Consider the following 13,390-nt stretch of genomic DNA (forward strand, 5'->3'; position numbering starts at 1 on the left):
CCCACACCTGTTGTGAAATATTCTTAAAAGCTCCCCCTGTATATAACATTCTGAGAGGAGGCAGAGTAAAAGAGGCTGGTGTCCCAGGCCAAAGGCCCAGCAAGCACAAAAGTGTAGGATCCCTATCCCACACCTATCAGCTGATAGGTGTGGCCAGGTGTAGGAGGGGCAGAAGAAGAGGTCAGAGAAGTGAGCCCGTTAGAGGGTTGGAAAGAAAGACCACAAGGGCAGTAAGGCCTCAGGGCCCTATTCAAACCTCGCCCACCCTGTTCTGCTCCTAGGACCCGAAGTTGGCCCTGATCACCAAGGTGGGACTGGTGCTTTCGCTGGTCTGCCTGCTGCTGTGCATCCTCACCTTCCTGCTGGTGCGGCCCATCCAGGGCTCGCGCACCACCGTGCACCTGCATCTCTGCATCTGCCTCTTCGTGGGCTCCGCTATCTTCCTGGCCGGCATCGAGAACGAAGGCGGCCAGGTAAGACCCCGCCCCTCTCTCACCTGAGCCCTTGATCAACGAGGCCTAGGAGTGGGGTAGCCCCGCCTACTCCAGGGGCTAGATGGGTGAGGTGGACCCGCCCTGGAAGTGTGCGGCACCGCCCACCGTGGTGAGGTGTCCCTTTAGGGCGCTGGCTTTGGAGGCAAAAGGCCCACGCCCCCTAGTCACACTCACACATGTGAGCACATCCAATGTGGCCCACTTCCAAGGACTTCCTGTGGCTCTCAGAGTGAAATCCCAATTCCTCACCACAGCCCTCACAACCCTCCCGGTTTAACCCCCGCCCACCTGGTTCTACACCACCATGGAGACTCATGGAGCCCCACTCCAAGCCTTTGATCCCTGCTGCCACCACTGAGAATGCTCTGTTCCCAAGTCGTAATAACTTCGTATAGCATACATTATACGGGGGCGGGCCCTCAGAGCCTAGCACCGCCCCTCCCCGAGTAGCCACGCCCACCCGAGAGCTCCAGCCGGGGACTGCCTCTGACACCGCCCGCCCCCACCGCCCCGCAGGTGGGGCTGCGCTGCCGCCTGGTGGCCGGGCTGCTGCACTACTGCTTCCTGGCCGCCTTCTGCTGGATGAGCCTGGAAGGCCTGGAGCTCTACTTCCTCGTGGTGCGCGTGTTCCAGGGCCAGGGCCTGAGCACGCGCGGCCTCTGCTTCGTCGGCTACGGCGTGCCCCTGATCATCGTGGCCGTCTCCGCGGCCTTCAACAGCCAGGGCTACGGCCGTGCCATCTAGTGAGTGTGGCATAGTGGGGGCAACAGGAGGGCCAGGGTGACAGGCCCGCGGCTCACAGGCACCGCCACACACGTTGCCCTGCTTTCCTACTGCTCTACTCTGGGGTGCTGATGGGAGCCCACTCTTCTCTTCCAGCTGCTGGTTGGACCCAGCCCGTGGCTTCCTGTGGAGCTTCCTGGGACCTGTGATCTTCATCGTTTTGGTAACTGGCCACCCCACCCCCCACCCCGAAAACCTGAGCACCGTGGCCCCACTGAGCCCCGCTAGGCCCTCTCTCCTGGCCCTCTAATCACACTCTATGCTCCCTGCCCAGTGCAATGCTGTTATCTTCGTGACTACTGTCTGGAAGCTCACTCAGAAGTTTTCTGACATCAATCCAGAAATGAAGAAACTGAAGAAGGCAAGGTGAGAGGAGGGACTGAGGGGGGAAGGAGGGAGAGGGGTGGCAGGCAGAAGAGGAACGCCCACACTGCAACTGCCCCCCCCAGGATGCTGACCATCACCGCCATCGCCCAGCTCGTTGTGTTAGGCTGCACCTGGGTCTTTGGGCTCTTCCTCTTCAACCCACACAGCTGGGTCCTGTCCTACACCTTCACCATCCTCAACTGCCTGCAGGGCCTGTTCCTCTACGTGCTGCACTGCCTGCTCAACAAGAAGGTGGGGCTGAGGGCAGCTGCAGGGGCGGGAGCTCCACAGTCCTGGGGCCTGCTCCTCCCCTGACCTGGCACCCTGGGCCCGCAGGTCAGGGAGGAGTACCGGAGGTGGGCCTGCATGCTGGCTGGGAACAAGTACTCGGAGTTCGCCTCATCCACCTTTAGCACCAGCCAAAATCAGAGTCGGGTAAGGGGCTGTGCCTGGGGTGGGGTGTGGGTGGGAAGGCCCCAGGGCAGGGGCTCAGGCCTCATAGGGTTGTCCTCTCCAGGCATTCAGGAGTTCAGAGTCCGGCCTGTGAAGGTGTGGTTCCGGCCAGGCCAGCAGCTCCTGTGGCCTCAGCAGCTTTTGCACATGCTGAAGACTGTCCTCTCCTCTCCACACCCCCTGCTCTCTGTCCTCCCTCCTTGGGCCCCGTGTGCCCCAGAGTGGGGGTGACAGCCATAGCCTGGCACCAAACCCCAGAACACCCAGCCAGGGTAGAGAGTCGGAGCCACTGGTCCTTCCTGCTGCTTCTCTCTGCCCAACCCCTGCTGTGACCCAGGGTGGGGACAGGAGCTGGCCCAGGGTAGCAGCCCATTGCCCTGGTACATGCAGCTAGTAGTGGGGACAGATTGAGGGCTCATCCCTGAGCCTGGCCCTTTCCCCTCATCTGCCTTTGCTACAGAACAGGAAAGGCCAGGGTGCTAGGGTTCAATCTCCCCTTCAAGCTAAGACTGGTATCAGAGGCCCAGAGAAGGGCAGGGCCCCTCTCGACACTGCCTGAGGCTGACGGTACAGAGACTTGTCTGCCTGCTCCCGCCTGGGAGTCAGGGGGTTCTCACTGTTTTGAAGGTTGTGGATGTTGTGTAAAGTGTTTTTATCTGTATAAAACTTTCAGTGTAGACACTTAAAATTAAATATTATACTGATAGAGAAAGTGGTGTTGATCCCTGGTGGGGATTCTCTGGCTAGACAAAGGCCCACGGTGTCCATGAAATGCTGACAGACGACCAAGAAGCATATGGGGTGGGAGCCAGGCTTCCATAATAAAAATTTATTCTTACACAAATCTACAACTTTTGAACATAAAGAGAGACCCATCTGGTGTCTAGAAAGGGGATGTGAAGCAGCATGTGGGAAGCAGGGCGGCTCCGGGCCACTGAAGCATGTGGTTATCGGCTCTGCTCAACTGCAAGACACAGAGGAGGACAGTGAGCAAAGGGAGCAGGGGAGGGTCCCCTGTCCCAGACCCTGGATCCTTGCCCAGCCACTTACTGTATGTGGAGATGTCAATTTCTTCTGGAAGCTCTGCCACATTCACTTCAAACCGGTCCTGGACATCATTGAGGATTTTGGCATCATTCTCATCCGACACAAAGGTGATGGCCAGGCCTTTGGTACCAAAGCGACCCGCACGGGCCACCTGCAGGGAGACAGGATCAGGGTCAGGCCACAGATACCTCAGGATTTCAAGATAAGCAGGGCCAGGGCCCCACCCCACCACCATCCTGGGAGGTGGACACTAGGGTGGGGCTGCTCACCCGGTGGAGGTAGGTGTCTGAGTCCTCGGGCATGTCATAGTTGAAGACAATGTTGACTCGTTCAATGTCCATCCCTCGGCCAAACAGATTGGTGGCCACCAGGATCCGCCGCTGGAAGTCCTTGAACTGTTGATAGCGTGACAGGCTGGGTGCAGGAGAGACAAGTGGAGGCCATCAGACACTGGGCTCCTGGGCGGTGTTCCCTCCAGCCTTCGCGGGTGGCATGCACTCACCGCTCCTCTTGGGCCATGCCCCGGTGGATGGCGATGGCCGGGAAGTTCTGCTCCACCAGGAGCTGGGCCAGGGCCATGCAGCGCTGCACCGACTTGACAAAGATCACCACCTGCGAGGGAGTGACCGACAGTCAGGGCCACAGAGTCCCCACGCACTATCCTCCCAAAGACCCAGAACCCTGCGATAGGCTGGTGGAAGCATCACCTGGTTAAACTCCAGTACGTCCAGGAGATCGAACAGCTTGCGGTTCTTCTCGCTGTCCTTGAGCTTGACGTAGTACTGCTGCAGTCCATACAGTGTGAGCTTGGTCTCGTCATCCACAAACACCTCCATGGGCTGTGCGGGAAGGAAAGCAGCAAGGGGCGAGCAGGACTCACTTCTGGGCATCTCATCTGCCTAGAACCTTCTAGCGAGTGACTCCTTTGTTGCGATGCTCCCCAAAGGGCCTGCTGTCCCAACCTCTGTAAATATTTCTCTAGTAAAAGCTGGATGTAAGCTCTGGTCTGGCTCAGGTGTGGACCCGACTCAGCTCCCTGTTTGACAAGACTGAGGGGAGGGAGGGAGGCTCTGCCGGCCTCCCAGCATCCTTTGTGCCATGGAGCAAGGAGGGCCAAGCTGCCGCACCGTGGGCAGGCTGGGGTCTGGCCCTACTCACATCCTGCATGAACTTCCTGCAGACTGGTCGGATCTCCTTGCCCAGGGTGGCACTGAACATCATGCACTGCTTCTCGTGGGGGGTCAGGCGGAAGATCTCCTGCACATCTCGCCGCATGTCTAGGTGGGGAAGGCAAGAAACAGGTGGGCATGAGTGGGTGCCAGACCATGACCCCACCCGAAACCAGACCCAGACCCCTCCCACCCTGTGCCAGGGAGCCAGTGGCACCATGACAAGGGCAGTGTGAGCTGAGGGAGTGGAGGGCAGGGTGAGTCCCAGGTGCCCTAGGGGCTGGGCTCGGGGCCAGCAAGCGCCGGCGGCGCGGGAAGAGCTGCAGTCCACTTACACGCCGCCAGAGTGTAGCAGCCGCGCCCGTGCGCCTCGAGCCACACTTCAGGGAGGGGAGCCTGAGGCAGAGATAGCCGCTGGGGTGAGAGCTGTAGCTGCCTCCCAGGACACAAGCCCCATCTCCCACTGGCTCTGCTGGGGCTTGCTGAGGGCAGGCAGGGGCGGCGACACTCCTAGACTACAGGTACGTGTATGTGCACCTACGTGTCCAGGCAGGGCTGGTGGCTCACGTGGGCCATGAGGTCCCATCAGCTTGGGCTCAGAAGAATCACGTCACACTCAGCCAACAATAAAACTTTCCCTAACATCACTACCAGTAGACCTGTATGCTGGCCACCCACATGACCCCCTCTAGAAGCCATCGACCTGTTCTGTCAGGGCACACCTAGAAGCTGGCTCTGAAGTCTGGGGGGCTGTGAAGGGGGGGAGGACGCGCTAGGTGGGCCTCTGGCAGCCCCACAGGCCTGGTGGAGACACTCACCCAGCTGCTCCAGCATCTTGTCACACTCATCCAGCACAAAGTGCTTCACATTCTTCAGATTGAGGCTCCTGTTCCGTACAAGTGCCAGGATCCGGCCTGGTGTCCCCACCACGACATGGGGACAGTTCTTCTTTAACACTTCTTCATCCTTCTTGATGGAGAGACCTCCAAAGAACACAGACACCTAGGGGATGGAGAAAAAGTTGCTTCCACCCACCTGGGAACTGCAGGCTTGCACCCCACTCCATGCTGGCACAGGCCCCAGCAGCCCTGAGGGCACCCAACACCCCAGCCCTGGTGCCTCAGAATAGCAGAGGCCTGAGAGCCTGGCCACAGCTCCACTGAAAGGCAGCCCCAGGCTGGGACTGGCACAGACCCCTGGGGCCATGCATAATTCATCAGCCTTTTAAGGAGCATAAACCACCGCAAACCTCAAAGGCAACTGCCGCAGCCAAGCTTGGTAAATGCTGGCTGGGCCAGAGCCGAGGCCAGCAAGGCTACAGAAGACCACATGGCACCTAACCCAAGGAGGCTCACCTTGACACTGGGCATGTACTTGGCAAAGCGCTCATACTCCTTGCTGATCTGGAAGGCCAGCTCCCTTGTATGGCACATGACCAGGACTGTCACCTATGGAGAGGGCAAGAGAAAGGTCCTTAAGGCAGTGTCCTGAATCTTCCCCTCCTCTCCACTGTCCCCACCTGACATCCAGTCCTCACCTGATAAGGACACCTACCACACTGCTCCCCATACCCTGAACCATTTGAAGGCTGGGTCCAAATGCCTCTACTGCCTCACAGCCCTGCACCCACCCCTCACTCCCTACACCCCCACCAAGGCCTTGGTCTCCTGACACCAGGACCTGCAGTAATGCCAACAATGGAGGATGGTCTGGCTAACGGTCAGACACAGCCTAGCCCAAGTGGCACAGCCCCATGCTCTCTAATGACTTCCAGAGTCTCTGCTGTTGGGCTGCCCCACCTTCCCACCTACAATGCCAAACACTGTGACATACCACAGCCTCCCACTAAGTCCTCATCCTTCATGATGTAAAGGATCCTCATCCTAAGAAAATATGGGCACAGATACCACTGTGCAACCCAAAGATGCATGCCCCAGTAAGACTCTTAAGAGCAAAATACTGGAATTCACCTAAGTTATTCCCCAAGACAATGGAATACAATGTTGACAACATGAGAAGATAGCTGTGTTCCATAAGCAATGACAGCAGTGACAATTGTGTTAAGTATAATTCCACCTTTGTAAATACATACTATCCAGGAAAGAAAACATTGAAACAGCAATACCTCTGAGGGGTAAATCGTGGGCACTTCTCAGCTCTTTTGGCCAATTGGTATTTTCTAATTTTGTTAAACCAAATGCTACACTTAATTTTAAAGGTCCACCAAGAGAAAGTAGGAACAGAAATTTTTACCAAGGGGAGCTATGGCACCTGCTGCCTCTGGTAGTCTGGGCCCGGGAGGAGAGGAAGGCCACCCACCTGTCCATTGACGGGCTCGATCTGCTGCAGGGTGGCCAGCACAAAGACTGCTGTCTTGCCCATTCCAGACTTGGCCTGGCACAGGATGTCCATGCCCAGGATGGCCTGGGGAATACACTCATGCTGGACTGAGAGAGAAAGAGAGTGTGAGTGACCAGGAACTGGATGCCGCCTCATGCAGGATCCTCACCAGTTGGCTGAGGGACCCACAGGGAGGGTAGCAAAAGAGGCCAAGTCCAGGGCCAGGCCAGACACTTGTGGGTCTAGGGTGTTCTCCTGGCCAAAGCAGAGTGCCACACTGCAAAGAGCAGCTGCTGGACATGTATGGTGCCACGGGCCCCAACTGGGTATAAGTGACCCACAGGGAAGGCAGACACCTCCATCATACAGAGCAGACTGGAGGCAGTGCCACTCTGGGCAGGCAGAGCTGGTCTTGGTGAGAGGACCTAATATCAGGGAGACTTACCCTCAGATGGATGCTCAAAGCCACAGTCCACTATGGCCCTCAGGAGCTCTGGCTTCAGTAGAAAGTCCCGGAAGCCAGAGCTGTGGATGGAAACGTAAGATCCCTTGACATCTTTCTTGGGGGGAGCTGGAGTGCTCTCTGCAGGAGCCTGGGGCTCTTCATCTTCTTCATAATCCAGAAGCTCATTTTCCACATCCTGTTCTGCCATGCTGCTGAGAACAGAGGAGAAAGGAAGGGCCGAGGGAAGTGACTGAGTTGCATGCAAGAAAACCTACCCTGAAAGAGAGAAGGGGCTGCATGGAAACAGGTCCTGTTCACAGACAGAAAGCTGCTGAAGCTATTCTGAATCCACTTTCCCCAGCAGGGCTCATCAGCTCTACCTGTGCAACATCCCCACATTTCCAGCCACAACGGCTCTCCCTCACGCCCCCTAGTCACACTCACACATGTGAGCACATCCAATGTGGCCCACTTCCAAGGACTTCCTGTGGCTCTCAGAGTGAAATCCCAATTCCTCACCACAGCCCTCACAACCCTCCCGGTTTAACCCCCGCCCACCTGGTTCTACACCACCATGGAGACTCATGGAGCCCCACTCCAAGCCTTTGATCCCTGCTGCCACCACTGAGAATGCTCTGTTCCCAAGTCTGTGCACAAACGCGCCCTTCTTGACACTCAAGTCTTAGCTCTAATGAAGCTGCTCAGACCACCAAGCCCAAAGGAGTCCCCTTCCCATCACTTTCCAAGGACCCCAGTGTGCCTGCATGGGACAGGACCCCAAAGACCCGGAGGTGTGGCTGCCAGGATGCTGGAGAAAACTGAGTTTGTGAGGGAGCAGGCAGCGTCTGCCCAGCCCCGCTCCTCCCGCTATTTGTGGTCTGCACAAGGGAATAATTAAGTGCCTTCATGAAAAGGCCTCCTGTTGGGCCCAGGGCCAATAAAAGTAAAGCTGAGACGGTAAATGGAATTAAAACAAGCTCTCTCACCTCCTGGCTTTATTTAATCTAACACATACCAAGTGCCTACTGGGTGCAGGGGACCCAAATGTGAGAACACTTGTCTTTGTTCTTCCTACCCCACCCCAGCCTCCATTCTAGGGCGGCAGAAGGGCTGAAGCAGTTCCTCTTCTCCTGAGGCTGGATGCTGAGGGCTCCAGGTCCAATTTCTGGCTTTCCTGTCACTGATTCTCTATGACTTCAGGCCCAGAGCTTTAATCATCTCTATGCTGACGTGTTCCAAACTTGTGGCAACCTCTCCCTTCAACTCCATCCATACCCAGCAACCAGCTGCCCTCCTCCACATCCTTGGGGGACTTTGGAAGTTGAACTCAAAATACCCAATGCAAAACTTTCCAATTCCCCCCGAGGGCCTGCTTCCCCGATCTCAGAAGGGCAAATCCACTCTCTCAATAGCTCTGTCTTCTCTTTCTCAACCTCCCTGTCCCATCAGACAGTGAATCTCCCTGTTCTCATTCCACCCCCATCTCCCCACAGCAGCTTGAGACAACCTACAAAGCTAAGTCAGAGCATGTCACTGCTCTGCCCAGAACCCTCCATGGGCTCCCACTGTGCTCAGAGTAAAACCCAGTGCCCCCACCTTCACTACCTGTCCCCTCTATACTCAGACCCCATCTCCCCCATTTCCCCTCACTCACTGGCTTTGCTGCTTTACATCGAATATGCCTCAGCGCCTTTGCACATGCTGTTCCTGATGCCTGGAACAGTCACAAATCCCCCACTTTTTGGATTCCCTAGCTCCAGAAGGGCATTCCTTACAGCCCCAAGTTAAAAAAAAGCACTCCCTCCAGTCAGCCCTGCCCTGTGTCTAGAATAGGGCCTGGCACACAGAGATAAGCACTCAAAAACAGTGGGCGAATGAACGGAACCAGAATCAAGGCCTTATGGCAGAGTTCAGCCCGTCTCTTTATCTGACTCTTAAAACAGACAATCTGCTACCAGCCCTGAGGATCCCCATTGGCAAACACAGGAAGGGGTCATTTCCTAGGCTACAGGGAAAAGAACACAAGCCAAGAAAGGTCAGTCCAAAAAGCACCAGACCCTTTTGGGGTATGGAGAGTAGGACTGGCTGGCTGAAGTAGAAGCAGAAGGCAAAGGTGGAAGAGCTGGTCAGGCCCATGACATTTGTACTCAATGTGCTAAGCACTCGGGAATCGAGATTAGGTTTCAGAGTTGAGTGACTCAATCAGGATTTGCCCGAGAGTAATTTACTCCACAGATAAAGTGGAGGATAAGACCAGCGGCAGGGAAAACAAGTCACCAAACGAAAGGGAGTTAACAGGGTGGGGGAGCCAAGTTGGGAAAGAGAAGGTGGGACAAGCCACAGGGCAGGGCCACCACCCCCTAAAGGACCGGAGGGTAGAGAAGAGCCAGTCATCTACTCTGAGATCCAAACCCGGGTGACCCAGAAGAGATGGTGTCCTTAAAAGATAGTAGGAGGCCGAAGGAAGTTGCTTTGTGTTGGTGGGGACACAAAATTGGGGGCTGAATGAGTTTGCTGAGGCACGAAAATTTCCAGGAAGTGGCTGGACGACATCTAGATCTCAAAACAAATCAGATCAGTAGGAAAGATTTGGCGGGATCTGCCCTGCCCAGAGGGGGTGGCGGCGACGGCAAGGCCTCGAGAGCGGATGTACTTGAACGCTGACACCGGGAGAAGTGACAACCCAGACGTGCCACGCGTACCGAGTTATCCTCAAATGCCCCCAGGCAGGCGTTCCACCCCAGAGTTCGTTCCCCACTGGGGATTCCTATTTCCAAAAGATCTTTTATTCCTTAAACCCCTGGAACCCGAATCCCCTAAACACAGAGCAAAGACAAGGCAGAGTGGGGGAGGGGAAGTCCCTCGGACTCGGGGAAGCCGGTCCGGTTGGAAGGTCCGGCTTCTCCCACCGCAGCCCCAGACCCTGGCGTCGTCCCCGAGTCCCTCCCCAAACGACCCAGGCCTCCTCTGGGTCTTTTCAGACAGACAGACTCTAGCTCCAAGTCGGGCTCGGCCCGCGGACGGCCATGACAGCCCCTCCCGGAAGTGGCCCGAGAGCCCCGAGCTCCGCGCGCCAACGGCCAGCCCTCCCCTTACGCATGCGCCTCAGCACTCAACGGCCACCACCTCGCGCGCCGGCCGGCCCAACCGCCCCGTTCCTCCTTGTCTTGTGCCCCTTCCTCCTGGTCTTTCCCTCAACTCCTGGCTTCTCCCCTCGCCCCCAGGTCCGACGTCCTCGCACCGCGGACCCGCGCCCGGGGACCAACTCTCACCTGGCTCCCCGTTCGACTCCGCGTGCTGCGAGAAGAGCCGTGCGACTTAGGTTATCCGTCGCGCGCCCGGACACGAGCTGCCGCGCTTCCTGCCTCCTGCGTTCTACTGCGACTCCGCTCACTGGACCGCTGCTTTTTCACTCAAGAGAGGTGAAAACGGTGATTGGGTTCTGAGGGAGGTGGCGAGAGGCTATTGGTGGAGAGGGGAGGAGGGGGCGTGCCTCACGCCTCAAGTTCATTGGTTAATCTAAAAGTAGGCGTGACCGAGTGGGCGAACCGAGACGGGCTCCGGCCTGCGGCGCTGTCACGTGATCTGGGTTTAGCGCTCGATGGGTGTTGCCATGTTTAGTACTGGCAACTGAATACGAGATGATTGGCTTACGCCCCACCCTTTCAAAGTGTGGCTTCTGCGCTGAGCGCCGAAACCAAAGTCCTCAGAGTCGGCATTAATCCGCAGTCTCGGGTTCCTCAACCGTGGACGCTCTAAAGGGCTCCGAGGAGGATTGGGGGCCACTAGAATGCCTCTAGAGTGGGGAGGACATTTTGCACTCTTTGAATTTCTATTATGAAGAAGAAAAGAGGCCAGGGAAGGTAAATAAAAGAACCACAGTGACTCCATTTTTTGAACTTAATTGACTTGTTCTCGTCTAGTCCAAGAAGCTAACCTTCCATTAGAACTTATTGCTTGACAAACTCTTTCCAGGAATTTATCACCAAGAAACATTGCTTAGATAAACACAGATGACATTGTTTAGAGGAATCCTGGGAAAATAGGATGTTAACCTGTTTTTTTTTCTTGTTTTGCGTTTTGGGGGGCGTTTGGCCGGTACAGGGATCCAAACCAGTGACTTTTGGGTTATAAGGCTGCACTCTAACCATAACCTGTTGTATTTTTTTTTTTTTTTTTTAAAGATGACCGGTAAGGGGATCTCAACCCTTGGCTTGATGTTGTCAGCACCAGGCTCAGCCAGTGAGCAAACCGGCCATCCCTATATAGGATCCGAACCTGTGGCCTTGGTGTTATCAGCACCGCACTCTACCGAGTGAGCCACAGGCCGGCCTTAACCTGTTGTATTTTAAACAAGTGGGAATTACTTAGGAGTCGAGTAGTCATAAATATTGTAAAATATATATATATATTTTAAAGTCATAAATACTGTAAAAAAAAAACATTACTCAATGTGTCATAGTCAGTTATCCATTCTGTCTTTATATAACGTTTGGAATTTTTTACTACTTAGACCTCCCTGAATTTATACTGTAAAACCTCCTCGCCTTTTCTGCTTGTTGGCAGACTCACATCTCACACTGAAAGGTGGTCTCCCTGATCTGCAAATCGAATAAATGCCTCATTTAAATTTACTTACAGACTCACGTGTTTTGCTTCAACACTGTCACTATTGATTGGATTTGTCTGTTCTTGAATTTCGTATGAATGGGCTCATGCAATAGATTGTCTTTTGTGTCTGGCTTCTTTTGTTTAACAAAATATTTTTGAGATTGTCCATGTTGCTGAGTGTTCTTTTTTACTGCTGAGTAGTGTCCCATTTAGCCAGTATAATTTCTCCATTCATCTATTGATGGACTATTGGTTGTTTCTCTTCTTTAGCCATTGTTCATAAAGCTTGTACAAGAATTTTTGTGAATATAAGTTTTTATTTCTATGGAGCAAAGACCTGGGAGTGAAACAAACAAAAGACCTAGGAGTGGGATGGTGGACTATAATAGGTTGTGTGTGTGTTCAGCTTTAATAGATTCTGATATTTCGTAAGTGGTTACTCCACTTTACACTTCCAACCAGCACTCTGAAAGTTCCAGTTACTCCTAATCCTTGCCCACACCTGGTAGTGTCAGTCTTTTGTCAGCTGTGTATTGATCCGTGGACTTGGAGGGGGTGCGCTGGAAGCAGGTCAAACATAAGCCTGCTTTGGCATTCCAGTCTTCCTAAGGCCCCTGGCTACCTTCCTTCCCGGTTTTTTCAAGGAAGTTCTAGCATTTCAATTTAATTTAGTGTAAACCACCTTGGGGGTCTAGGTTCTAAATGAAAGACTCAGAGCTGAAGTTACCAGAGGTATAACTTCAGCCAAAAAGCCCAATGAAGAGAAACCAGTCAATCCAAACCAACCAGAGGGAGGCTTTACATAACATTAAGTAGATATTGTATGTCATCATTATACCATAACACACAGCACCCCCTGTGTGCTCAGCAGGGCCAGAATGAGGGTGAAGTGAGGCACTTGCCTCTGGTGCAAAATTTAAGGGGCCGCCAAAAAAGAGTCATCAAGATAAATAACATTTTAATGCAAAATTTTAAAATTGAAATTAGGGCTGGCCAGTTAGCTTGGTTCATTAGAGGGTGATTCTGGTAACACCAAGGTCCAGGGTTCGATCCCTTGCACTGGCCAGCCACTAAAAACAAACAAAACAAATTGAAATTAATTTTAAAAATCGATGATGAACAAAATAACAAAATTCCAAGTAAAGACAGAATCAGGGTTGAGCTGAGCCACACTGGCGCCTGAGATAGAACAAAAAGATCAAGAATATTGATCCTATCTTTATTTGGATTTTTTGCATTAATTTTTCTTTTTTTTTAAAGATGACTGGTAAGGGGATCTTAACCCTTGACTTGGTGTTGTCAGCACCACGTTCAGCCAGTGAGCTAACCAGCCATCCCTACATTGTGAGCCGAACCCGTGGCCTTGGTGTTATCAGCACCACACTCTCCCAGGTAAACCATGGACTGGTCCCTAATTTTGTTTTTTTAATGACTGGCTGGTTAGCTCAGTTGGTTAGAGTACAGCCTTGTAACTAACACCAAGGTCAAGGGTTCAGTTCCCTGTACCAGCCAGCTGCTAACAAAAAATCTTTAAAAATTAAAAAAATAAAATAAAATTATATGTGTATATATACACACACACTGCATTAGCACATTGTGTATCTTGAAGCTTCTGGCTGCCTCTTAAGTTTTGCACCTGAGAGGTGACACCTTAGTCCCAGCCCTAAGTGCTTGGCCTTGTC

The 13,390-nt window shown here is 53.8% G+C and overlaps 2 protein-coding genes across 2 annotated transcripts in view; one reads left to right on the forward strand and one right to left on the reverse strand.

Annotated features, from left to right (window-relative positions):
- The window catches only part of CD97 (CD97 molecule), a 143,588-nt gene extending 140,780 nt beyond the window's left edge, over positions 1 to 2,808 (forward strand). Inside the window, 6 exon segments of the mRNA XM_008566047.1 lie at positions 1,011 to 1,237; positions 1,374 to 1,440; positions 1,552 to 1,643; positions 1,727 to 1,895; positions 1,980 to 2,078; positions 2,161 to 2,808. Of these exon segments, the coding sequence (XP_008564269.1) occupies positions 1,011 to 1,237; positions 1,374 to 1,440; positions 1,552 to 1,643; positions 1,727 to 1,895; positions 1,980 to 2,078; positions 2,161 to 2,190 (684 nt within the window). The 3' untranslated portion in view covers positions 2,191 to 2,808.
- An 83-nt stretch (positions 2,809 to 2,891) lies between these two features.
- Positions 2,892 to 10,392, reverse strand: DDX39A (DEAD (Asp-Glu-Ala-Asp) box polypeptide 39A). The gene is made up of 11 exons (XM_008566028.1): positions 10,370 to 10,392; positions 7,098 to 7,306; positions 6,632 to 6,759; positions 5,668 to 5,760; positions 5,131 to 5,314; positions 4,302 to 4,420; positions 3,851 to 3,982; positions 3,646 to 3,755; positions 3,413 to 3,557; positions 3,147 to 3,294; positions 2,892 to 3,060 (listed from the first exon to the last, which is right to left on the reverse strand). The coding sequence occupies exons 2-11, from the start codon at positions 7,303 to 7,305 to the stop codon at positions 3,044 to 3,046; spliced, it is 1,284 nt and encodes a 427-aa protein (XP_008564250.1). The 5' UTR covers position 7,306; positions 10,370 to 10,392; the 3' UTR covers positions 2,892 to 3,043.
- Positions 10,393 to 13,390: the final 2,998 nt, after the last annotated feature.

Source organism: Galeopterus variegatus, unplaced genomic scaffold (genome assembly GCF_000696425.1).
Source record: "Galeopterus variegatus unplaced genomic scaffold, G_variegatus-3.0.2 Scaffold218, whole genome shotgun sequence".
Lineage (NCBI taxonomy): Eukaryota > Metazoa > Chordata > Mammalia > Dermoptera > Cynocephalidae > Galeopterus > Galeopterus variegatus.

Bases quoted from the DNA above. Each gene is read 5' to 3' on its own strand.
- DDX39A (XM_008566028.1), bottom strand. From the start codon at position 7,305: ATGGCAGAACAGGATGTGGAAAATGAGCTTCTGGATTATGAAGAAGAT. The intron at 6,760-7,097 runs GTAAGTCTCCCT...TTTCTCTCTCAG, and splicing joins CTTTGAGCATCCATCTGAGG to TCCAGCATGAGTGTATTCCC. The intron at 4,421-5,130 runs GTGAGTGTCTCC...TTCCCCACCTAG, and splicing joins CAAGATGCTGGAGCAGCTGG to ACATGCGGCGAGATGTGCAG.